The sequence below is a fragment of the Lytechinus variegatus genome, chromosome 4, assembly GCF_018143015.1.
Source record: "Lytechinus variegatus isolate NC3 chromosome 4, Lvar_3.0, whole genome shotgun sequence".
Classification (NCBI taxonomy): Eukaryota; Metazoa; Echinodermata; class Echinoidea; order Temnopleuroida; family Toxopneustidae; genus Lytechinus; species Lytechinus variegatus.
In genome coordinates this window covers 15,371,550-15,398,150 of record NC_054743.1, presented here as the reverse complement: position 1 = coordinate 15,398,150, position 26,601 = coordinate 15,371,550, and the positions used below count along the sequence as shown (strand labels likewise).

The following is a 26,601-nucleotide window of genomic DNA, read 5'->3' as shown; positions in this document are numbered from 1 at the left end:
AGGTATCTGTGTCTGAACAGTGACTGAACACCAAATTCAGACATCTGAGCTTACAACCATCAACAGGGACATTATGCTCCCTATACCATCACAGGGAAAATCGCTGCATTTGTCAGTGTCTTTTTGCTTACTCATCAATATAGTATCTCATTAAATTAATGATACGCACATTACAAAGCTCAGGGTTATTTAATGTGGTGAAGTGGTTTCAACTCCCATTTTTGTCGATTGTATTTCTGGAGAGGTCCAAAGTGCCGTAGCCTATGGCTAATAGGGTACCTATATAATGTAGAGTTCACGACCATGGAATCACCGGGGGGGGGGGGGGCTCTGTAGCCCCACCACTCAGAGAATTGGGTTAGGATATTTCAAAGATTATTATTTTATCCCATAAATTTTGTGCTAGTGGTACCTATGTATATTCATGTAAAACTGCTTTTATACAAAAAATATAAACACTGAGAAAAATATATCTGTACACGAACCTATAGATTTTCATCAATTTCTCATTGATGTTATTATCATTATTATTATGATGTTCTATACGATTTTTCAGATTTATTAAAATTTAATGTTATTTTATGTTTCCACGAACCACCCGATATAATTGAAAAAAAAGGTAGTCGCTATGTTACCATAGCGACTCCAATGGCGGATCCAGGGGGGTGTCCCCTGGAGAAATGAAAGGGATTTATAATTAAAATTGCAAAGTGTGTAAGAAAATATATCTGCACGGCGTCATGGGAATGATTAGAGCATGGAGCTATCCGTAGTAGCTCCATGATTGGTGCGCATAATGACCCTTTTCGACGAGAAACTCGAAAATGTTATACCTCTGACCTAATTCAGTGTGCTTATCAGAAATAGTTTAAAGAAAAGAAGAAAATAAAAACCTTATTGTCCCCACCTCTTACTGGTAATGCCTGGACCCGCCGCTATATGCATCAGCAATAATTATCATAGTTTTCTGTTTTGAACGAAATAGAATAAAGATAAGATCCTAAATATTTTGAGTTATCAAAATAATATTGTCATCAGAAGATTCACGATGTTCCAGCAAAAATATATATATTTAGAATAGTCCATGAATCAGTAGTGTAATGAGCCCCCCAAAAAATAAATAGGGGCCAGGAATGACGTATGGGTCAAAATTTCGAAAAATCTGTGAGAAAATGAAGCGAGCAAGCAAAAAATCTAACTTTAAATAAAGAAAAAAAAATCACATTTTGTAAAACAAAGCATTTCATCCCTTTTCGTTTCCTTTTTTCTCCTTTTTTTCTCCTTGTCGTGAATTTGTTCGGGTGTCGAAGAACCCAAGTCCCTCATCTGTACGCCAGTGCCATGAGTCTATTACGTTGCAGATGTTAAAGGTCCATTGGCCAGCTGCAAGGGCGCCGAAAGCGGGGGGGGGGGGGGGGCAGGGGGGCACTTGCCCCCCCCCCCCAAATAAAATTTTGGGGGGCAAAACGAGATTTTGCCCCCCCCCCCATGTGCCCTCCTGAAAGTAGAAAAATGATAAATTATTTAAAGACAAAAGTAAACGAAGGCACTTTTCCGCCTGAAAATTGTCATTTCCATTGTCAAAAATGAAAAAATTTTGCCCCTGACGGGGCAAATACATTATCATAGTAAGCCTAGCGTCTTTTGACGAACAGTTCCTCTGTGAAACATACCTTTGATAAGCCCATTTTCCATCTTATTACAGTGTGATAACGTTTAACCTTTTAATGAATACATTTCAGACTAAAAGCGAATGGCAAATTGATAGTGGTCCATGCACCAATGATTAGGTTTATAATTCTATGATGCTGGCTGTGTCGTCTAACAAACGCGCGGTCGTCCAGAAAAGCTCAGACCGGACCCGATATCACTAACGCGCGTGAACACTAGTTACTCGAGCAACATATGGAATCTATGTCATAGCTGTCAAGCCCAGAAACCATAACATCTCGAGAAACTTGTTTCAATTATTTCATTTTCAACTAAATATAAATTGAGTTAATACAGTGATAACAAGTCAGTGCCCTAAAGAAAACACCAAGGTCATTTCAACTCAGACATGTTATCAGAAAATTACACACAGAATAATCATATGTAGAGGATTATAATTTATAATTTGTGAAAATGGTGAATCCCACTCGAAAGCAACTTAGAGATAATGTTTAGACATGAAAAAAATAAAATCATCTGTGAAAGTGTCTTCTTGACCGGACTCATATTATCCGAGATATGAATGAAAATGTAAATAAAGAATATAAAAGAAAAAAAAGCGTTACAGTACTGCTCTACTGGTTTGCCACAGCCCCGTATTTTCCTCTATTCCTTTTCATTGGCATGATTGGAAGGCGTTTTGTCTGATACTATTTCAGCTCATATGATATAGCACTTATCATGCTTATGTATTTTAGATTCCAAAACTTCTTCCCATTACCTGTTACTAATCAGATCGAGATGGCAGCTATGTTCTCTGGTTCATCCCAGCTTTTGTTATTCATGGACGTTTGCAAAAATAAAAGAACAATCCGGGAGTGGGTGGGGCTGCCCAGACCTAAATTTTCGAAGAAACTTAAGAGCGAGGGGGTTTGTGATGGGGGAGCTTTTGCATTTTCTAGAATAAAATTGGAGGATTTCGTGCACACTTTTGGTGAATTTTGTGAATTTTGCCCTCTCGATCGGCGGCCCCCGGCTGCGTACGGTTGTGTTTGTCATCTTAAAGTCTTCAAAAGCACCGCTTATATTACATTGGTTTGTTTGAAACAATTTCGTTTGCAATAAGGCTCGTAATTTGCTGGAACTGCGACCCTGATCATGAAGAAACACCAGTCTGGGTCAGAAGGGAGGAAACAGGAGCAAAGAGAACTTCAAGACTGTTTTATTCTCAAGAAATTTATTTTTGAATGCTTTTAGAAACGCAACTTTTATACTCCATTTTTACACAAAGTCCTTACCGTGGGGGGGGGGGGGGTCCCACAGTCATTCCCGCTCGATCGCTTCGGTACTCACGCTGTCCAAAATATTGTGCCCCCTTCGGGATTTTGCCCCCCCAAAACTAAAAGTGTTCCGGCGCGCCTGGCCAGCTGAGATACAATGTTATTACCCTTGTCGTAGCTGGCAATGTACAGCTTTTGATCAAAATGTCACATAAAACTTGGAATAGACAACAACATAATTAACAAACACAATTTCAGTGATGCATGGGCACTCGCGTATCGGGGGGCGGGGGTAGGTAGATTTCCCCTGACAGAATTTTCTTTTTTTTTTGGAACTACTTCCGGAAATTGCCTTGAATTTTCATCCATTTTTTAGTTCCGAGAGAATGCCCCTTTCATCCTCCAGGTTTTTCAGGTACACCATTATAGTACTGTTCAGATTGCTTTGTCAAGCCAGATCTAGACAAAATTATAGAAATATACAGCAATTTGTGATTGTGTATACTTTGACAGAATTTGCATTTATAAACAATGCAATCTACACATCTACAACAATTCTGTACCCTTTCCCCTGTTTCAACTCTATGTTTTATGCATTATTATCATTTTTTTACAGGATTCTGTTTTTTCCCCAAAGATAATCACTCTGTTTCGCTTTATTATTTTCTCAGTAAAAACATCTATAATTTTATATTCGTTCGGTTTAGGTAAAAATGCCCCAGCCCAAGGGGATTGTAATTGAAGTGGATTTAAAAAATACAGGAAGATTGAGAAAATGTTGATCTTTCACTTTTTTTTCTTTTAAATTGTTTTTTTGCCCTTTTCGCTCATTAGCTTATCACTCAATGAATTCAGCAAGTATTCTCTTCACCACAGTAAACATAGCTGAGTTTAGAATGAATTGTGCAACAGCTAATCGCATTATAGGTATCACAGGCCTAATTAATTTCCCATAGACTCGTGTGTTAAAGAGGCACTTAAAGAAAATCATAAAAATAAGGAAATTTGAGGGTTGAATGTTTACTACCAGTTGGCAGGATATATGACTCATATTCCATATCTGACCAGGAAATGGTACCTCGACCAGCTCATTTTAAAAATAAATCGGCATTTATAAAGACTACACCTGACAGGATCAAATTCATCACTTGAGTAAAATGGCCCTAATTCTTCCGCCAGTAAAAAAATAGCTCAAAAGTAGCGATATATCTTTCCAATTTGGAAAAAGGAAGTTCAGTAGGTACCCTCCCTAGAATCAGTGTTAGATTGTCAATCATATTCATTCATTCTTGTCAATCAGCAATATCAAATTTAAAAACTCAGAATTGGGTTGGCTCAAACGAATATCTTTTGCCTGCCAGTTGTAATTAGGTCCGTGTAAACCAAGGACTATCTACTAAAGACATCAAAGACAATAGAGATGTTGTCTCATTCATTTCATTTAATTTCACTCTCTCTCTTAAAAAACATCAAAAATATATACATACATGTGGATATATTATAATTGTAAATAAAGGGAAGAGAGGAATCACAGAGTTTAAAGCATTTGTTTAAAATGATTCCCTATAAATATAAAACAATTATCAAGCCACATAATTATCATATCAATATTGTGAATTAAATTGTGTCATTGGAAACCGGAGAGAGAGAGAGAGAAGAAAGAGACAAGGAGCTCAAGAACTATATAGGGAGAGGTAGAGAAATATAGACAGATGGAAAGAGAGAGAGTGAGAGAGGTTGAGAGAGATTACAAATTTCTCTCATATCTATATTTATGACATATATTACTTTCGTTTGCATTGAACATACTTATACAATTACATGTACATATGCCTTAATGGTTCAAAATAATTGATTTCATAAATTCTGATACCTTTCCTCAAACTACTGAAAATGAGTGAAGAAAAGCAAAGAAAATGGAATTCGACTTATTAATAGATGTACAATATTAATCAGAATCACCGGAACTTATCACTCCCAATAAACTTATCGAGAAGGTTGATAAGTCTGCTGTAAAAGGGGAATAATCCCCATTGATCAAAAGCACATAATAATACATCATTGTAAAATAATTGGAAAAGTAATGGCATAAGAAGCTTATTGAAGCGATGAATCAACAAGAACTTGTTTAATTTTCTGCCTAAAAATTTAACAGAGAGAAAACAGTGGCAATGGGATCATTGCCTTATCTACTGCTTGATATTCTACGATTTCTTTGCTCTTACAATTACTGTATTGATAATTACCGAGCAACGTAATTGATATTTTTTGCAGTTTACTTGCAAGCCACTACCCAACGGGTGCCACCATATTGACTGCATCAATGATACTGGAACAGTACACACTCACAGGCATATAGATATGACTTCAATATGGCTGCTGTTGGCATCGAGTGGCACCATGGAGTTATCACACAACATTCCATCCATTCTGTTTAAGTCAATGGTTTCGTACTACCCACACATATTCATCATTCAGTCAAGACAGTTGCTAACACAGAAAAATCACTTGCAGAAAAAGCAAATGTGATATATATTTTGTGAGAGATTTAAAATTGAATATTAATAATTCCAAGACCAACCACAGCCTACATAAATTTTGGACAAATATTCTGTCTGACAATTCCGAACGATTCTGAATAAACCACAAGCAAATAATGGGAATTAAGTTTACCTATAACGCTTAGACTAAGGCAGCATAGTGAATGAAACAGTATTACGCTTTTGCTATCAGGGCTACTTTAATGGCAATGTCAGAAGCTTTAAAAACACTACAAGTAAATAAAAAGAAAATATTTCAATATATTTTAGTTTACCTCATCTGCAATGAAATAATTATAAGAGTGCACATATAGGTGAACCATACTGTCACATGTACATATATTCATTATGGAACACGACAAGCCCCTCTTCCAAGGGGCCATACAGTGCATGTACTATTCGGCCACATCTCATCATTTTTTAACTAACAGTAGAATCTGCTAAATTGACCTTCTATAAGTTGAATAGTCACCTTAGCCATGCTTTATCAGATCAGATAAGGAAAAAAATGTTATAAATCATATAGGAAGTCAAAGTATTCTGAAGTCAAACAAATATACAGTTGTGCTTAAAAGTCAGTGAACCCACCACAAAACACACTCCTTTACGCTGAGTGTTGAATGTACATGTAGACAACCCTGCAATGTTTGGAGAGCCCACAGAAACAAACTTTATTGAATGTAATATTTTATCACCTGACTTCAGGATGAAATATCTAAAACACGGCGGAACTCGAACACTTTAGATATGTTCATTTTCTTTTTGGGGTTCACTAACTTTGAGCACCACTGTTTATCTGACTTGGGTAGATCATGGACCTACTAGCTAGTAGGTCCATGGGTAGATACAACTGTATACTCTTTATTCTTATCAATTCATTCTAAGCTTATAATAGTTGTAAAGTATCAAATTATCTTCAACCCATGTACCAAGGAAAAGTTACAAATAAAATGGAATCTGAATAGTAAAGTACAAGAACATATCATATTAAAGACTTTTATTTACAATGTGAATATAATATCTAACCATCCTTTCTTTGTCATCATTTATAATGACAAAAAGAAAGAAAATGAATTATCTAAAAGTGAAACAGACAGAGAACAAAAAGTGGATTTGATGTTCTTTTTTCTTACAGACAAGTAATTTAAAGAAAAAGAGAGATGTTTTACAATATACAAACAATGCTACTACTGCAGTTGATCAAAAATAAAGTTGATCAAAAATAAAGTGACCACTCCCAAGTTGAATAAAAAATCTGAAAAGTACTGGTACTTTCTTCCAGTTTCTTTGAAAAATATTGTTTGAATATATTGATTCCATAAAGCATGACACATTTGTGATATGTTGGTGACATATGCCTTCCTATAGTTCTTAAATGACATCAACAGACCTTTACTTTCATTTTATGGCATCAATGGAGTTAGCTGAAAAATCTTATGTAACTGCATCCAGTTTAGAAGATTTGCTTGAAGATTTAGACCTCTCTTAGAGCATATCTGGTTTATCAGTAGATTACAGTTTTGATATACGAAGTATACTAGTATTTGAAATGAACAAACAGTTGAAAGATATGTACTGTTCCATTTACTGTAATGGCTAGGGCCAAACAAGGCTGATTTCAACATGAGCACACACCAATATGGGCCACATTTTATGATTTCTTGATATAAAAACAAAAACTGATATACCAACAAAAACTGATTTCTTGATATTCATAAGTTTACTTTTTATCTTTTTATATCAAGAAATATGATTAAGTATTTTAAAACAGTTTGCCTTGCATAGATTGGCATATGCAGGATAAAAGACCGAGTGTCACAACCCGCTTAAAGGTTCTTTCATCTACACGCACAATGGATGGTGGGTCTAAATGGACAACATACAGCATAAGATAGCACACTGCGGCCATCAAACTTTGGCTGTTTGAAATGAGGTATCAAGAGCACCAGCTACATCAAATGCTGACATGTGAGCCATCTTTTGAGGCCCACGTTCATGGTTTCTCATCATGAGTGAGTTTCATTCGATCATTTATAGTGGCGTATCCAGGGGTCAAGGGGCATGTGCCATGGGGGCTACTTAAGGCGAGGGGCAAAGATGGGAAATGGGGGAACAAGAAGAAAGGAAGAAAACAAAACCATCTCTTTACAAAAATCGTATGATCTGATAGACAAAGAAGCAGCAAAAATCTTAAGTTGGAGGGACATAATTTCAGATAGTTCCACTATCAGTTCTTTGAAGGAGAGCTTGTTTCCCCTTGATTTGCCACTGACCATTCATACTTCAGTCACATTTGCTCTATGGTGAGTCAAAAACAACCGTTTTAACATTTTTGTACCAGCTACATATAGTTAATCAAACAGCTGTTTTCGACTCGTCATAGGGGAAACGTGCCTTAGGTATTATCAATAAACAAGCTGGTGACAGAATTCTCTTTTCTGTTCCTACTTCAATGCACTTGCAAATATAAGAACACATCCATATAAATACTCAGAAAAAGGCTCCCTTTATACCAGATTTTAAAGATATATCAAACCTTATCAACCATGAAGAAATTTAGATCTTTTTAAGAAACTCAAGCGGTGCAAAAGATAGAGATAATAACTATTCTTTGATACAATAGAACAAGATTACATCACATAGAATGATCATCAAGACAGAGACAAAAAGTCATGAAAAAGGAATCCTATGAAATACATATACATGTATTTACTTGTTTACTGTAATCATAAAATTTGTAACGATGAAAGAACCAGTGTATAATACACAGTAGAAGAATAAAGTCTGGACAGGTTTCACAAAGAACAAAAATATAAAAAGAAAAAACTTTGGAAAATATAGCAGGCCATTCATGTCTCTAACTGATTAATTCATTGTCTCTCTAGAGATTTTAAAATTTCAGCAATTAACAAAAAATATAAAGCAAGCTGATTTGTGACCTTGACTAAAATGTCCCTTGAGACACCAATGCAAATTAACATTAAAGGTCAAGTCCACCTCGGTAAAATGTTGATTTGAATCAATAGAGAAAAATCAGACAAGCACAATGCTGAAAATTTCATCAAAATCGGATGTAAAATAAGTTATGACATTTCAAAGTTTCACTTATTTAAAAAAAAAATAGTTATATGAACGAGCCAGTTACATCCAAATGAGAGAGTCGATGATGTCACTCACTCACTATTTCTTTAGTTTTTTATTGTTTGAATTATACAATATTTCAATTTTTACGAATTTGATGATTAGGACCTCCTTGCCTGAAGCACAAAATGTTAAAATAATGGAATTCCACGTGTTCAGGGAGGAATGAAACTTCATTTCACATGACAATGACGAGAAAATGAAAATATTTCATATAATAAAATACAAAAGAAATAGTGAGTGAGTGATGTCATCAGATCCCTCATTTGCATACCGACCGAGATGTGCATAAAACTGTTTTGTGAAATGAAGCGAAACTTTAAAATGTCATAACTTTCTTATTTTACATCCGATTTTGATGAAATTTTCAGTGTTATGTTGTTGAATTTTTCTCTTTATGTTCAAATCAAGTTTTTGTTGGGGTGGACGTGTCCTTTAATAAAACCAACAGCTGGAATGAATGGATGTTATAACTTATATCATTTTAATAATGATTTTTTGTGAAACCCAACACAAGTTTTATACACCTTTGCTATTAATGATTTTACATAGAAAATGTTGAATCCTCTTTTGATGAACATTGAAAAAAATATTACAAAAGAGCATGCTATGAAGTAATATGGATTTAAGCCCATGGGTCTTCTGTGGAATTATGTTCCATGGTATAATAAGTGATGTTTGTTATATAATGTATACATGTACCTGGGATAAGAAACAAAGCATAAAAAATAATATTAATCAGAGGCATGATACTTTAAAGAATAATAAAAAAATATGTTTCTTTCTGATTAATTTTTTTTTTAAAAAGCAGAGCTGCCATTAACTATCTATCACTAATAAAAACAATTTCTATAAAATGAATCTAGTCTTTACGTCTCATTTTTCAGATTAAGAACATGATAATTTCATTCACATTTTTTTGCTTGAAATAAAAAAATTGATCCCCTTAATATCTTTTTGTAAACCAACCATACATATGAACCACATATATACCCATATGATGTCCAAAGTTAAAAATAAAATGTCCCCCTTCTATAAGCTACAAATAAACCAAAGCATAGGCCCTATACCATGTACAAAAACATAAAATAAACAGCATAAGTTAAATATGAAATTCAAGGAAATAAGAAAATATAACTATTTTTTTAAACATAAATGGTTCCTAATGGACCATAGTTTGTGGAAAATTTTAATGTTCCATTAAGTAATTTATTTTGTGTGATCTAATTGGCATCAATAGCATGGCTCAGTCCATGTCACAAAGGGAAGTTAGACTGAAAGTTGAGTTATTGATAAGGGAAGCTACTAAGAATTGAATAAAAAGTGTGAAAATCATCTAGAATGACCCATTTCCTACATGAAAACGGTGTTTTCTCTAGCTGAAAATATGTCTCTATAGCTGAAAATATGTCGAAAATGTCTGAATTGACTTAAGACTGAAAAGTGGCATCCCTGGTTTCGAATAAACATTTACTGTTAGTACCATTAGATAATCATTTGAAGTTAACCATGGCTTGAACTAACTGCCTCAGAAAACCATCTTCCTAGGATTAAAAGTGTCCAAAGAACACATTCCTAATTTACCTAATAATGAAAATAGACCTGGGGTGTTTCACAAAGATTTAAATATGACTGAGAGTCGCACTTCATTACTGAGTTGCTTACGGTATGATAGGCTAGACCGCATTGGTCAGATCATGTCACGAGGACGCACACTACTGCGTATCCATCAATAAGATCTCGCCTTGCATATCAAGACACGTCAGCATTTAAGAACTTAATTCATAAATAAATCTTTGTGACACACCCCCCTATTTGAATAAATCAGCAATGTCAAGAAGCAAGAACAGGCATAATGAACAGCTCATTATCATTCTATTACTACACACATTTGCCCTTCCTATTTTTCCTCACACAGATGCACCCACTTCTCACAGATTTCTCTCTTTATTATTTTTTTTCAGTATCTCCATAACCCCATCATATTACCATCTCAACCCACATTACATTAAAAAAAATTCAAATTTTTATTTCTGTTTCAATACCTCCATCTTTACCCGTTTCATACAATCTAAAACGGATTCACTTTGTTTATAGTTGACCCATAATTTCCCAAGACTACTAGAAGATACAAAAATAGAATGACTATACTTGCTTTCTACATGAACTTTTGTTTTGAAAATAATTTGAGTCATTGCTTGCTTCATTGATATTATAACAGTTGTAACTGATTTTTTTCAAGAAGAAAAAAAATAGAGAAAAAAAGATAGAAAAAAGGAAGAAAAGAGGAAGGAAGAAATATATAAAAATTGAGTTGTGTTACTCTATATTACCCCTCTTCTTCCCGAGAATAAAAATGACTTCACCTTCTAAGTGGTTTTGCTCCCTATCAATATACCCTAGTGCTGCTGTGTATCATTGCATTGTTATATATGATTTAAATGGTTTATCATACTCCTCTTTCTATTTAATTTATTCATGGTGTATTGTATGTTATCAGTATGGTTGTCATAACATTTACAGAACAATTTCAATGATGTGAGTTAAAAATAACTACTGAAAATGGAAATCAAACAAGACTTGGAATTTCAACAAATGTTAGAAAAAATAATATAAGGAAAGGGAAGATCATCATGTAACATTTCACTTATGATTTCCTGCAAATTTTGGTGCATTTTTTATGTGTGCTATGTATAGACCATGATGGTCAATTTTGCTGACGGTCGATGTCACCTATGTCAGGGCAGTTGGACACCAACCATTCAGGGTGACACCTTTGAGCATCTCATAATCTCTGCAGGCAAAAGTGACTCTAATTGATTTCACATGTGCTTGTATACAACCAGGATTTAAATGATCAAGATAGAGTTTAACATGGAGTCAATTTTTTTTATCATTCATCTAGATGAGCAAAGAACTTCCCTGAACGTTGGCTTCGTCTCTGTTTTGCTATTTTCTAGCTAATACAAGAATCTTTTACTAGACTTAACCTCTCTTTCAATGATAGCCGAAGTAGGAAAAAGGAAGTTAAATTCTTTTGACATAAATGAAGATTCACATTCGGCAAGTATTCTTTGAATGGGAATGGGATTGAAGATTCACCTGGTCCAATGTTATGGCAGTCACTTCAATATACTCAGCACAGACACAGAAATCATCCATCTCTGTGATGACAAAGTCGTAGATTAATCTCTGGATGTGAACTGGGTCTTCTGTCTTCCACATCGACTGTGTATGAAAGGATCGCCTCCTTCCATGTGATGCAAGAACACACTTCATGATGTTTCCGATGATGTCGTCCAACGCTAGAAGTGCGTCCTAATGCTGGGGGCTGTCTCTTGTAAGTTGTCAGCACTGACAAATTGTCATTATCCAACAGTTACCATAGTAACAATCAGAGAATTGTCCTTCTCAGCCAAATAAAACCAAGAAGAAGTTGTTAGATCTGACAACTTGCTGGACGGCCAACGTCAATGTGACACCCTCCTGATGGATGTCTGCTACAATGCCATCAGATCCCCGTTTTAGAGTTTCTATTTGTTCTCGAGGTGAGAAGTGTTTGTCCCTGTGTGTACTATGACTTAGCCACAGGTAAAGGATGTGCTTCCGTATTTAAAACCCAATCGTTTAATGACATAAACTCATCATCTGAGAATAAAAGGTAGAGGTATTTGAGAGTCTCTGCCAGGAAGAAGCTCTGTTGGACGTCATCGTGGGCCACGTTGGTAGCGTAGACATCCTTGATGCCTGAATACCCGTCTCCCACTCTGCAGTGTGCTTCTAAGGCCTGGACGAAAAAGAAGAACAAAGAGAAGGAAAATAAAAATGATAATGTAGGCCTAAGCTTTTATTTTGCATGGAACATACAGGGGGTGCAATTTATGCCTCTCTCCGCTACAACTGCCAGTAAAAGAACACACTTCACCATCCATTTTGTGTGTATATCCGGAGCCACCGACTAATGTATAATATGAAATTTCATAACTAAGTTTTCGGCCAAGTCCACCTCAACAGAAAATTTATATGAATGAACAGGAAAAAGTAACTTGACCTTTCAAATTTGCTGGTCTAAAATAATCAAAATTTGCACATAAACAGCTTGTGGATTAAAAAAACCCCAAGTGTATAACATCTACATGCCAAGATATTAGCTTGATTTTTAAATCCCTGTTACACAAAAGCTAAGTGATTGATTATAGGGATGAATTTAGAGACTGATTGCACTGATCATTATGTGATGCTTTGTGTAATACAGAACTATTATTATTGTTAAAATAGAAACAGTCTGCTTCGGGATATGGAATAAAATAACGAGAAATGATTGTTACCTGTGCAGCTTCCCATCCCCACTGCCTATAGAGGGGATCTTTGGTGAGTCTGAAGAGTACGAAGTAAGACTCTATAGTTTCTGGACGAAGAATGTAGTACTTCTCATTCTGTCTCATGGCAACCGCCTCCGCCCTCCCTTCAAATCTAAAGGCTTCCGGTCCGAGCTTGGTCGCTGGGGAGAGACAAAGGAATTCAAAATATGAGTCAACTTTCATCAATATTTCTACAAGAAAAACTGAAACAGAAAATCTACATGTTGCAGGTTCCAGCTTGGTTGCAGGGAAAAAACCAAGGAATTATTATCAATTCATTTATGTTTATGAGAAAAGCAAATCTGGAAATAAAACAACCGAACTGATAGGAACACCAATGTATGATAGACACAAATGATATGGAAAAATTAGGATTCATGACACCGTCATTGGCGCAATCTAACCATCCTCTTCATCTCTAGGTAGTAACCGTGAACATACAAAAACTGTAACCTAAATCACACAATGGTGTTGGTGAGCTGTAGAAAAAATCATTCTGGAAATCTTACAAAATGAATGGCGGCAGGCCTCAGCCACTTCTAGGTGGTTGATCCTTCTTGGTATCACTTAACACTTCAAAAAAGATAAGCTGAAGCAAGTTATATTGATCTCTGAGCACTTATCCTTCTTGCTGATATATCTTAATATACTCCCCAGAGTATCCGTCTCCAAGAGAAATCTTACTTCTGTTCTCGCAAGATTTAAAGAAGATCTAGTACTTGTCCTTCTTCCTCTTGCTATCGCTGAACTTACTAACAAGAGGACACACAAAGACATTTTACCTGGATTATATGACGGCTCAACTTACTACCCATCGCACACTTCTATCGGTCAGGAGATATCTTACCCATATTATCTGTGGCAGGTCTTGGTGATCTCTTCACCAATCTCTAGATAGTGGTCCTTCTTGCAGCTATCGCTGAACTTACCCACCCAGAGCCCACACAGAAATATCTTACCTGTATTATCATATGAACTGTAGCAGGTCTTGGTGATCTTGTTTTCCATATCTAGATAGTGGTCGTTCTTGCAGCTATGGCTGAAACGGGTACCAAGAGCACACATACAGATTCCGATCTGTATTATCATATGATCTGTAGCGTGTCTTGGTGATTTCTTTGCCCATCTCTAGGTAGTCCTTCTTGCAGCTATAGCTGAACTTACCCACCCAGAGCACACACAAATATATCTTACCTGTATTATCATATGATTTGTGGCAGGTCTTGGTAATCTCTTTTCCCATCTCCAGATAGTGGTCCCTCTTGCTCTCACTGAACTTGCTACCCAGAGCAAACATTCCACCAGAGAAGCATGATAGATGATCCATCTTCTTGTCGACTCGGCTGGCACGGATGTCTCCAAAGTATGTAAGACCACCTCCAGATTTTTGCTTCATTTGATGATTCTCCATTGCCTAGAAAATCAAGGTCATAGAAAGGAGAGGAAGAGAGAGACAGAAAAGATTAGAAAAAAAAATTCATGATCCATCCCTTAATCACAGAACTATTCAGATGTGCTGGTTGACTGATTTGTTTCATTGGCTGGTTTGTTCATTACATTGAAATGAAAATTGAACAATTGATTGCTTGTAAATTGGCAGAAAGGGGATTGACAGCTAAAAAAAGAAACCAAATAAATAAAATCAACATATTCTTGTAATCAAAATGACAAAAATGAAAACACTTTGTTTCATTTTGCAGCTTAACACATGTATGCTCAATATTTAATGAAAGAGGGGAAAAAGAATAAGAAAAAGGTATAAAGATAGTTTTAAGAATATCAGTTTTTATCTGAACACTGAATCATCAAAATATGGTCCTGGGCATCTATTACAAATTATTCTCTTTAAACCATTTAAAAATAAGGATGAGTGAGATTCATTAGCTTAAAATAGACTTTTTTTATCTAGATAAATTGTTAATCCACAATCTTTCCCTAATTGTAATACGACGTACATACTGTATATACTTGGTAATGCAATATCTATCATCTTAAATAGGGAATGTAGACTTTCTCAGCAATCAATAGCGATGCAATTAGACTGAGAAGCACAAAACAATAAGTTTGATAAATAGCCTGCTATAATTAGATGGAGTAATATCTCCATACATCATAAACTGACGTTGAGAGACCTGATTCCGCATCTTCAATTATTGACAATCCAATTGAGGAACGCGTCTGGATTGAGAATGATGCGCCTGGGTTTTCAGTCATCTCCTTCTCCCTATTGTGAGGGATATGCACAATGTAATTTCCTCTGTCCAAAGTAAAGTCACCTGTCCCTTTGCAAGTGATTCTCTACCAGTGCTTTCATACCATATCCATCACAGAAAATATCTGGTATTTTCTTATCAGGAATTCTACCCAGATCAGAAATAACAATTATTTTTGCTTATTTTTAGGGAAGAAAATTGTAAAAAAAAATCCCAGGTAAATTACTGTGATCGAGTGGGTTAAAAGGTATTTCCTAGTGTGAAAGCAAATCACTAGTAACAACCCCGCCCTCCTCAAATAATATTAGGTAAGTACTTTATAAAATCAATAGCACTTTAATAGGAATTTTTCCCATGGAAGCAGGATTAGCAATTCAGAAGTAAATTAAGGTCTTCAGATAAGAGGCAAAAAGAATATATTCTTTGTACACACATACAGGAGTCCTGTTGCTGACTCAGCTAGAACTAATGAGAAATTTACTTGGTGTGAGAACAATAAATTATCCCCTATTTTAAACAGGATAAAACTTATTCAGGTTCATTTAATTCGCAGGTCTTCTCGTTATCTGACGGGTATGAACACTCCTCTTATAACATCAACACCATGAAGTGAATGACTACTTCAGCCTCTCGACACCCTATAATAGTCCCATGTGTATCAACTTATAAAGTACTGCCACATCCATTCAACACCTTGTGATAGTCTGTTGTGTATCAACTTTTAGAAACCTCTTACACTATTTCTCCACACCCAGTAATAGTCCTTTGTGTCTCATCACAGCCTGTAATTTGCAGTACAATCTTCACATGCTAAAATGTACCACATTCAAACAACCTTTGTTTCAAAATACTAATAACTACCTTGTCATACTTCTTTCCAAACAGACTATCATCTGTCTCTTCATAATTCTCTTGTTATATCTCTATCACGCTATATCTCTCACCTCTCTCACAATCAAACCATCACTTAATAATCTAATCCAATAATCTATTCTACCATCATCGCCCATGTTTCACTTCATTATATCACCAGAACTTATCCTTTTTACATAAATATAATCTTTTGGAAAATTTGATCACTCTTCGCCTTTTCATCACATACCTCATCTTTCTTCTTATTTGATCATCTCTCATCTCTCTCATCTGATCATCATCTTTCTTCTTCCTCTGCATTCTTTTCACTCCCATCACCATAGTCATTCCCACGACTAACATCCCCAGCAGCATCTTCATCACTTCTCCTCTCGCTTTCTGTCATCATCTGGAATGATCTCCAATTTTCTTAGCATAATTTGTCCTCTCTTCAATCTTTCCATGAATACAACTCTAGCATACCAAATCTCTGATCCCACTGTCAACTTTAATTAACAATCTTCCCACACCAAACACATCACACCACCAAGATCCTACCCTGTGATTTTTGTTGATATCATCAAACAATCAAATAATATCATCTTCAATCGCTCTCTCTCCGTCAACCCGTCGTGCCCCAGCCAATAAGACCGTCCAGACTCCTGGCAGATAAACCTCATCAGATTATATTAGTATCCTTCTGCTAATAGACCAATATTACCACTGCTCATCAACTCAGATGAAAGCTGACTGTATGCCCACCCCATTATCATCCCCTCCTCCTCCTCCTCTATATCACCATCGATTCACAATGGATGATACGATGACGAACCATCTTTGGTAGAAAAGACGATCACATCAAATCTTTAATTGGACTCCTCTGGCTACCGCTATTGTTTGCCACACAAGCCAATCAGCCTATTCATGGTGTTTCAGTAATCCACAAAGGGTAAAATATTCATGGCAGTATGGTTCATGCACTTTTTGTCTGATACAATACTCACGAGGAAGGCACACTCAGATGAAGATGTTTAATACTTTGAGATGTGTTTCTTTATCAAACACAAAGAAGAATGTGGAAAATTATCATAAAGAGCCGGTTATACGCTAAAACCCCATTTTCATTGCAAGCATAATCCTCTGAATCATATCAAGAAAGGCAGCTGAGGATCTAGGAGGCGGCTGTAGGTGCGGGTGCACCCCATGAAATTTGAAATGAAGTGATACACCAGGTAGAACATCTTCATTGCGCACCCTGTAAAATGGGCGAAGACCTATAGCTTGTCAATTTTTTTGACAACTTTGCACTCGTAAATGTCTGAATCTTCATCCACATTTGAAAGACATAAATGCAGAGCCGCCATCCAGAAAAAGAACATTTCAGTATTTTCAAAGCTGAAAATCAGTATTTCAGTGAAGAAATCAGTATTTTAAAAGAAATACCATAGGACCACACATACAGCTGAAACTTTAGAAATCAGTATTTTACAAGAAACTAACAGTATTCTTCTCACTTTTCGGTACTAAATACTGAAAATCAGTACTACTTGGCAGCTCTGTTAAAATGGATGGAGATGTTAAGAATGAATATACTACAAACTGTATGTTCTATTGAACAAGTGGAATGCCTCTGGCCGTCTCACCTGCATCACGCGGTTCAATACAGTGCGTATAAAAAAAAACGGGACAGTTTTGAAAAGTCTATAAAAAAATGTGTTTCAAATTATTATATCTATATTTTGATGTTAATAGATGCTCTAAGATCTTATCTTTGATATGCCATTTAAAACAATAAATTTTGTTCATGCTTGAGCGAACACGGGACGTTTTTGTCGGGGGTTCAAAAAGAGGCTTGCGCCAGAATGGCAGAAATGGCAGATTTCCTCTAAATCTTTTCATTATCTTTGCCATAATTTTCGAATTATGCTGTCAAATTTCATTTACAAATTTATTTATTTACCTTAATTATATTGTTTTTCAATTAAACTTCTTTTACCCTTGAATTTTCCTTCATAAGTAAGAAAAGAATAGACTTTTGTCAACCCAAGTAAAAAGATTTCCATTAATTGGGAAAATTTGTAATTATTCAAATCCTTTTATTATGTGAAACAAAATATGTTATGGTACCTTTAATAATTATTTGGTGAAACAAATTATGCTATGGTACCTAGAAAAGACATGAATCCTATTTTCAAGGGGTTACGGTATTGAATCCTTCACCAAGTTTAATTATGTGCTTGACAGGACAAACAGGAAAGGATTCATGTCTTTCAATGGCAATGGTGCATTGAGTCAATTTTGAAGGAGCAAGATATGGCAGATCGGGTAAAATGTATTAAAAAGTTGCGAAGCGAGCAAGCAAAAATTTTCACTTTTTTATTAAAATATCCAATCTTGTGATTTTGACATAATATTCATAAAATGATATCATACTTCACTTTCTATGTTTTCTGTTATTTGCCTTTCCCCTTTTTTTCCTTGGTAATATTTTTTTTATGGGGGGGGGGTGGAGCACCCCGAGCCCCCACCCTCAGTATGCCACTGTTCAAAGGCACCATAACCTTTGTAGCACATAATGAAAGGATTTGAAAAAAAATCACGCTCTCCCATACTTTGGTTTAAAAAAAAATGTTCTTGCCTAAAGAAGGAATATTCAAAGCTAAAAGAGAACAGATTAAAAAGGAACAACAAAACTATTTCAAGCAAATAAGTAGATTTGGAAATGAATTTTGACCGCATAATTCGTAAATTATGGCAAAGATAATGAAAAGGTTAAGAGGAAGTCTGCTGATTAGCAAGAAGTCCGACCACCATATTTATCATTTTATGCCATTTTGGCGCAAGCCTCCTTTTTTAACCCAGACAAAAACATTCCGTGTTCGCTCAAGCATGAACGAATTTAAATTATTTTAATGGCATTTGAAGAATAAGACTCCAGAGCACGTATTGACACCAAAATATAGAGATCATAATATGAAACAAAAATTTTATAGACTTTTCAAATCTGTCCCGTTTTTTTTGATACGCACTGTATAGCAGCAGTGCTGACTTTGAATACTACTCTAACTCACACAAGATGTTCAGTGATACATGGTTACTCTTATGTCCACTTTTTATGAACGAGACCAATAAACTTACAGAGATATGATGGTTATTCAACAAAAAACCCCAACATAGCCAAAGTTCATTGACCTTACATGACCTTTGACCTTGATCATGTGACCTGAAACTCGCACAGGATGTTCAGTGATACTTGATTACTCTTATGTACAAGTTTCATGAATCAGATCCATAAATTTTCAAAGTTACGATGGTAATTCAACAGATACACCCAATTCGGCCAAAGTTCATTGACCTTTGACCTTGGTCATGTGACCTGAAATGCGTACAGGATGTTCAGTGATATTTGATTACTCATATGTCCAAGTTTAATGAACTAGACTAATAAACATTCAAAGTTATGATGGTAATTCAACAGATACCCCCGATTCGGCCAAAGTTCATTGACCCTAAATGACCTTTGACCTTAATCATGAGACCTGAAACTTGCAAAAAATATTCAGTGATGCTTGATTACTATTATGTCCAAGTTTCATGAATCAGATCCATAAACTTTCAAAGTTATGATGGGAATTCAACAGATATCCCCAATTCGGCCAAAGTTCATTGACCCTAAATGACCTTTGACCTTGGTCATGTGACTTGAAACTCATGCAGGATGTTCAGTGATACTTGATTAACCTTATGTCCAAGTTTCATGAAATAGGTCTATATATTTTCTAAGTTATGATGACATTTCAAAAACTTAACCTCAGGTTAAGATTTTGATGTTGATTCCTCCAACATGGTCTAAGTTCATTGACCCTAAATGACCTTTGACCTTGGTCATGTGACATGAAACTCTAATAGGATGTTCAGTAATACTTGATTAACCTTATGGCCAAGTTTCATGAACTAGGTCCATATACTTTCTAAGTTATGATGTCATTTCAAAAACTTAACCTCAGGTTAAGATTTGATGTTGACGCCGCCGCCGTCGCCGCCGCCGTCGGAAAAGCGGCGCCTATAGTCTCACTTGCTTCGCAGGTGAGACAAAAAACCGTGTCAGACACATTAGAATGTATGAATCTCAAGATCAAGAATAATGCCTGTTTTTATTGCAACTGATTGTGCTATTAAAGATACATCATGATCATTGGTATACACCAAGGTAAGCTTTTGGCACCTGTCTTGTTTTCATTGCTGAAAGAAGGTGTAGTCTATATGGTAGCCTTCCACTTCTGGGCAGAAAAATTATTACCATGAGCCCTGTAATATATCTTTATATTACATAGGTCATGTAGATTCGAATCAGTGATAGGTCAATACGCCATCACGTGACCATGGCTGCGAGGATCGCATTTGTTATATTCTAGGTTTTGACGTCACCTCAGGGAATATACCGCGTTGTATTTTCAATTGCGGCGTTATATCCACTAAGGTGACGTCACTCGCTGCATACAAGTTGCGCAACAAGGTAGTTGATGTACGCGCTAGTGTTAACGCGTCGATTGCATGAAGAACGCGCTTAATGTATTTTAAAAAAAAAAACTATTATGACGTAGATGGATCAGAGCAGTAGCAAGAATTTCGGGTTTGAGCCGGATAATGAATACAATTTCTGATGGCGAATCCACATATACTATATAATATAACAGATATTGCCTGGTCTATCGTTTTAATAAATAACATTTCAACTCCCCTCCGAAGCTATATTTTTTCCCTCGGGATAATATTTTCCCTCAGCGCTGCGCGCTTCGGGCAAAATATATTCCCTTGGGAAAAATATAACTCCGTCGGGGAGAGGAAATGTTATATTCAAACTCTAGGTAGGCAATATCTGTATAATATTATGAGGATACTACTTATCCTACTCTCTCTCTCTGTCTCTCATTAGACTGGTAGGAATGTGTCTGACTTTGGTATGCCATTGAATCTATTATTATTCAAAAGAATATAATTAATTCTCATGTTTCCTTAAGAGGTAGAAACGAAGTAGATGTGGTTGTTACAAACTTCAACAAGCACAGTTAAACAAAATCAGTGAAAATTTTAGATCTATATAGTTTTCATATATCTCGTAAACATTGGTTCTGGTTAGACACGATAACCTTGACCTTATTAATGAAAAGATAGGATAACCACAACTACACAGGTAAAAAGTCAACAGGCACAGATAAACAAAATCAGTTACGTTTAAATCTATATTTTTCATGTATCTCTTGAACTTTGTTTCTGGTTTCATACTGTTTAACCTCGACCTTATCAACGATAAGATAGGATTACCAGGTGGCGAGATCAACCACAAAGGTCAAATCTTCATTGTCTATCAAAGTTTTTCAAGTCAATATAATGAATTGACATATAAATCATTGATTTTTTTATAAATCAGGTAAACCAAATTATACATCTGCTTTTCATCACTTTATTCACTGCTTCCTAACAAAATTCACTTTGAAATGGACCAGAGTAAACTACATGTATACTCAAGAGAATGTATCCAATTTTAATTATAATATGAAAAATGTAAATATAATTATATATTTATATATAATTATATAATATACAATATAAAATATAATTGGAAATGAGGGATATTCAATTTACAACTTTCTTTCCTGAATCATCTTAAATTTTCATTCATGTCAATTTTTTTCATCAAACGTCATAGACATTGTTCAATCTTTGAAAGACTCACCACTCCCTGACAACTTATCTTTTAATGATTCCACTGTGAATGCTACATCACAAAGGAGTGATTTTAAAGTATTTATGAAGTAGGCTTCATGTATAGAATCAGAAATACTCTGCCTTTTGTTTACGTTACATCTATCAGAAACCAATAATCATGAAATTTTAAATAAAAGAGGAAAGAAGTTTTCTGTAATCTATAAAACACTTGTGATGAAGAATTGAGTTATCCATAAATTCTGGAATAGAATACGATTCATCACCATCTGGAGTTCAAATGGTGTTTAAAGCTACTTGAGCATCTTTTTACGACAGCATCAATTACCTGCTAAACCACTGATAGAACAATGAAAAGAAAAAGATATATTCAGTCGTTGGGAGAACTTGGCTCAGTAGTTATGCATTAAGGCGCCAATGAAAACAGTATATTCTATTCCCAGACAATACATGTATATAAAAATAAATATTATTCAGAACCACAATATATAATTTGTAAAATGGTTATTGAAAAAATGAAAAGAATAAGAAGATGCCAAAAAGGAAAGGTTCAATGAATTATAAACTCTGACAGGGATTCCTTCACTCCATGATGTCGCTTTAATACTTTTTTCACCAATTTTCAGGAAATGAGCGAAATCAAAGTGCATTGAACCATATGAATTTGGAACATCAAATTAATAATAATAAGCATGATTTCTGTGCTCAAAGCATATATGCGCATGTATGTTTGAACTTCTTTAATGGATCTGTGTCTCATCGTATTATATTTATCGGTGAAGAAATATCACATGCCTTTTATTTCCAAGTAGCAACGATTCAAATGACGAATATAACATTAAAAAAAAGAAATCTCTTGATTACAATATTGAGAAGAAGGTAACAATGAATTTACCCCCATGATTATAGTGCAATTTTCATAGATCAATCAACCAAGTAGCAATGCACAATTGCGATTGTAATTAAAGAATTGTTCCACTGTATCACAAGACTGAATGATTGCATATAAAGGGAGGATTGTTCAATCAACATTTAATTCAAATCAAATTACTTCATTCTTGTTAATATGTCACGAGATGGCTTTAAATCATAGAGAATTAGAGGATTTCTACTTTAAGGAGCTAGCTGTATATAGCTTCACTAATTCTTGCTGTACCGTATATATTCAAACATATCACAAGGGTTATTTCATAAATTTAGGGGCACGATGGCCCGCATCCATAATATCTTGCTAAAATCTCCCCCCCCCACCCCAGGGGGAAGAGCTCCACAATAAAACATTCTCTGGATACCAATTACCCTACCAATAAATTACAGTCAAGAGATCAAATTGTCATTCGCCAATGACTTGAATCAAATTTTAATGAAACGGTGAAAGTAAAGTATGGTCTCTTTAGCTAAATAAATCATTCACACTTTGAGGACGAGCCTTGTTTCACCGACTTGATGGAGATACGTCACAAGGGAAGTGCATTTATAATCATGTTTGTCTGTGAGCTGTCGCCAAGAATCGAGTATATGGCTTCTTTGATGGCCATCTATCATATTCCTTTAAAAATAACTTTTTTTTTTCATCTATCAATATTTATTATAAAGAGAAGTATTGTTGTTGCAAAATGCAAAAGTCAGATCTGAACTTCTGAAGTAAGTGCAAGTAGTCAATATTACGGGCTTCAATAGTTGATGCATTGTAAAATTGTTGACATAAAACATGCCTCTTCTTTTATCAAGAATTTTACATCTCTATTATTTTCTCATATTTACTGCTAAAACGTGACATCATTTAATAATAATGTATGAAGTATTGCTCACATTCAGAGGTATACCAAAACAGCGCATACGAACTATGAATGATGAAAGCCTTATGGTTTCCCAATGTTGTTATTGCAGAATAGTAGTGAACTATAAGGATGATCTTTATACATGAAGTACTCTGAGTATAAAAGGCCAACTCTACCACAAGAAGCGAGTTGAATCCAATGAATTAAAAAGGGAATCAATAAAAAAGATCGCCAATGTCTGATAAAAAGTGAAAGTGTCGCAGCATTTGAAATTTACAATATTTTTTTTCTAACCACCATGCTCTCAAGGAGCAAGTCGGTGATATCATCGTAAAATCATGAAAATGAAAGAAAATACCAATTTTCTTAACATGCATATAAAAATTTCTCCTTCGTAAAACAAGTTGGCAGAAAGGAAATTTTTACACATTCTATGAATAATCATTGGATAATTATTTATCAGTAATTAATTTTTATTCTAGAAACAAAAAAAATATTTCCTAACAAAAACATTTTTAAAAAGGTGATATTATTCGAGTAAGCATCACTGTAGGCTACATTATTTGCAATTCAGTGTTATACACACTGTAAAATCCTTTGTTACATTGAAACATGATGGAACTTATTCTTATTTTCTTAAAAATTCAATGCATCTTTTCAATTTGTTAATTGTAATACCTAACAAGTTGGCATGATAGAATCTTGGTATTTATGCAATATATATGCCACAATACTATATCTTTTATGCAAGTTCTGCTTCCCAGAAAAATTGAAAAAAAAATCTAATGTAAATGCAGCTTAATCTGATTTTAATACAAAGGTATTACATTCATTCTAGCATAATATACATACAGTATACCAAACATGCAGCATTTTCTGCTTGTACTACTGGACTCAACACTCGGAGTCTACGCAAGCAATACAATGATGTTTTATAGAAGCAGTACAAATCAGTAGATTCATTAAAATAAAAATAAATATATATTGCTTTTATTGCAGTGAAATGAAACCGTCACACTTGTGAAACCCGACCCCAGATTGACCGAACCTACTGCACTGTTTCCAATGACATACCATGGGTCAGCTTGGAGTCGGTTTCACTGGTGTGACTGGATTTTAATGAACAACATGACCCAAACAGTCATCCTTGTATTGTAAGAACCCAAACACAAGCTGTTTTTGCCATTATCTGAAATTGAGACTAATGAAACACCCGCCTTACTCTTGGCTGGCTATGCCCCGCCCACTCTTGGTCAGATGCGTTTAGATTTGTAATAATATCATCCTCCACGTTCTTGTTTGATACAACCTTGTTCTTATAATACATAAGAGTACGAAAAAGATTGTTTTTTATTCCAACAACTCCAATTCCAAACATCAATAATCAAAAGGATATACTGTGTAATCATTATAAATATAATCACAAACAATTTGCGTATACCTTTCTACACACTTCACTTTGTTTTGGATTGGTATTAAATTATCACAGAAGCAACACTAGAACAGTCCAGACTATTCTGGTCCTCTACTTTTAGTGAATACAAAGAGTCTGCACCCAGTTCATATCGGCACAATCATGAAAGGAGTTATGAACCCATACGTTACTTATATACCTAGTTATAAACACATTGGCCCGTATTCTGAAGTCAGGTTTAACTTACACCATGGTCTTATTCTATGCTAATATTGTGGGGCCAAAAATTTAACAAAATCTGTTTACATTGTATATTTCTCATGTTTACATTTTGTTTCCTTTTGCTGTCATGAGTAAAAAATACTTCAAAATACTAGTACTAAAAATTATTTCAGTAATCATTCCCAGACAATTATGTACAATTGAGTGTCACATGAGTAAATAATTTGGATGTGTATAGTTAGGGCTTTGTGCCCCAATTGGCTCTCCATAGTTAAACCACAACTTTAAACCAGGATTTAATTTAAACCAGAGTTCAGAATATGGGCCTATATTCTCAATATTGCAAAAAAAACAAAAAACCCAAACTTTATGCATGGCATACAACCCCAGAGATGAACCAGTCCATGTGATGAATGTAAGAACGCACCCGAGTGACAAGACGATGAGATCATCGTCAGAACGCACCCGTATTACAAGAAGCTGAGTGTAGAGACATTGTCATTTAGTCATCATATAATTGCTGCTCTACCGATTATGGTTCCTTAGCGAAAGAGGTACATGTATGACCCTTTGGCGCATCTGCCAAGTGAGGCCCTAATGCTAGGTGAATCCAATACCATATACCCTGGAGCAAAGACTTCAAGCAAAAAGCAAAATGGTCTTATATTTCTTAAAGCTATCATGGTTTATTTGATAAGATAGATTATGATCAAGCAGGATTTTAGTCATTTCTCCATGGTTTCTTGTACAAATTCCAGCAAAACTGCAGATTATTCCTTCACTCCAACACATTCCTACATGTATCTTAATACCTACAATATCTTCTTTCGGCCTCTTTCTCTACCTTTTTTGCATCTCCTTATTCTCTTTCTCCAAGTCCTTCTCCTCCCAGAATTCTTCTTCTCCTCTTCCATATTTTTCTTCTTTTCCTTGTTTCTCTTATCCTTATCTTTATTCTTGTTGTTTTACTGTTGAATATTTATTACATGTATGAAGGTATGGGTACAGTATAAATGTAGTCAGTTATCAGATAGTATGAATAAAATAGAATACTGGATAAAGAAGCATTTTGCAATGTTTTCTTAAAATTGATGGATGATATAGATATTGTCCCCACAAGGCCCTTTCATAATGTACGACATGGTATTAAAATTAAATATCCTTTCTTTCAAATATTGATGAGCACTGGACATGATTAATCAGATCAAATAGCCACAGCAAAATGTCAAAGGTAATCTGAGACAAGTATGTCGCCAAAACAAAGGAGGTACACAAAATTGATTGAATCTAATAAAATTTCTCTTAAAAAATTTCAAAAATCTCAATATGCATGTTACTTAAGCATGTTTACGAAAGTGCAATCCCCAGTTGATCCTCTATTGTTATTGTCCATTGATATCTATTGAAAACTGGAAGAAAA

The 26,601-nt window shown here is 35.1% G+C and overlaps 1 protein-coding gene across 1 annotated transcript in view; it reads right to left on the bottom strand.

Moving 5' to 3' along the window:
- Positions 1 to 9,414: 9,414 nt before the first annotated feature.
- The window catches only part of LOC121413480 (mannosyl-oligosaccharide 1,2-alpha-mannosidase IA-like), a 68,556-nt gene continuing 51,369 nt past the window's right edge, over positions 9,415 to 26,601 (bottom strand). The window contains exons 8-10 of the mRNA XM_041606303.1: positions 14,167 to 14,386; positions 12,940 to 13,112; positions 9,415 to 12,398 (exon numbers count right to left, since the gene is read on the bottom strand). Of these exons, the coding sequence (XP_041462237.1) occupies positions 12,186 to 12,398; positions 12,940 to 13,112; positions 14,167 to 14,386 (606 nt within the window). The 3' untranslated portion in view covers positions 9,415 to 12,185. The remainder of the gene's footprint in view (positions 12,399 to 12,939; positions 13,113 to 14,166; positions 14,387 to 26,601) is intronic.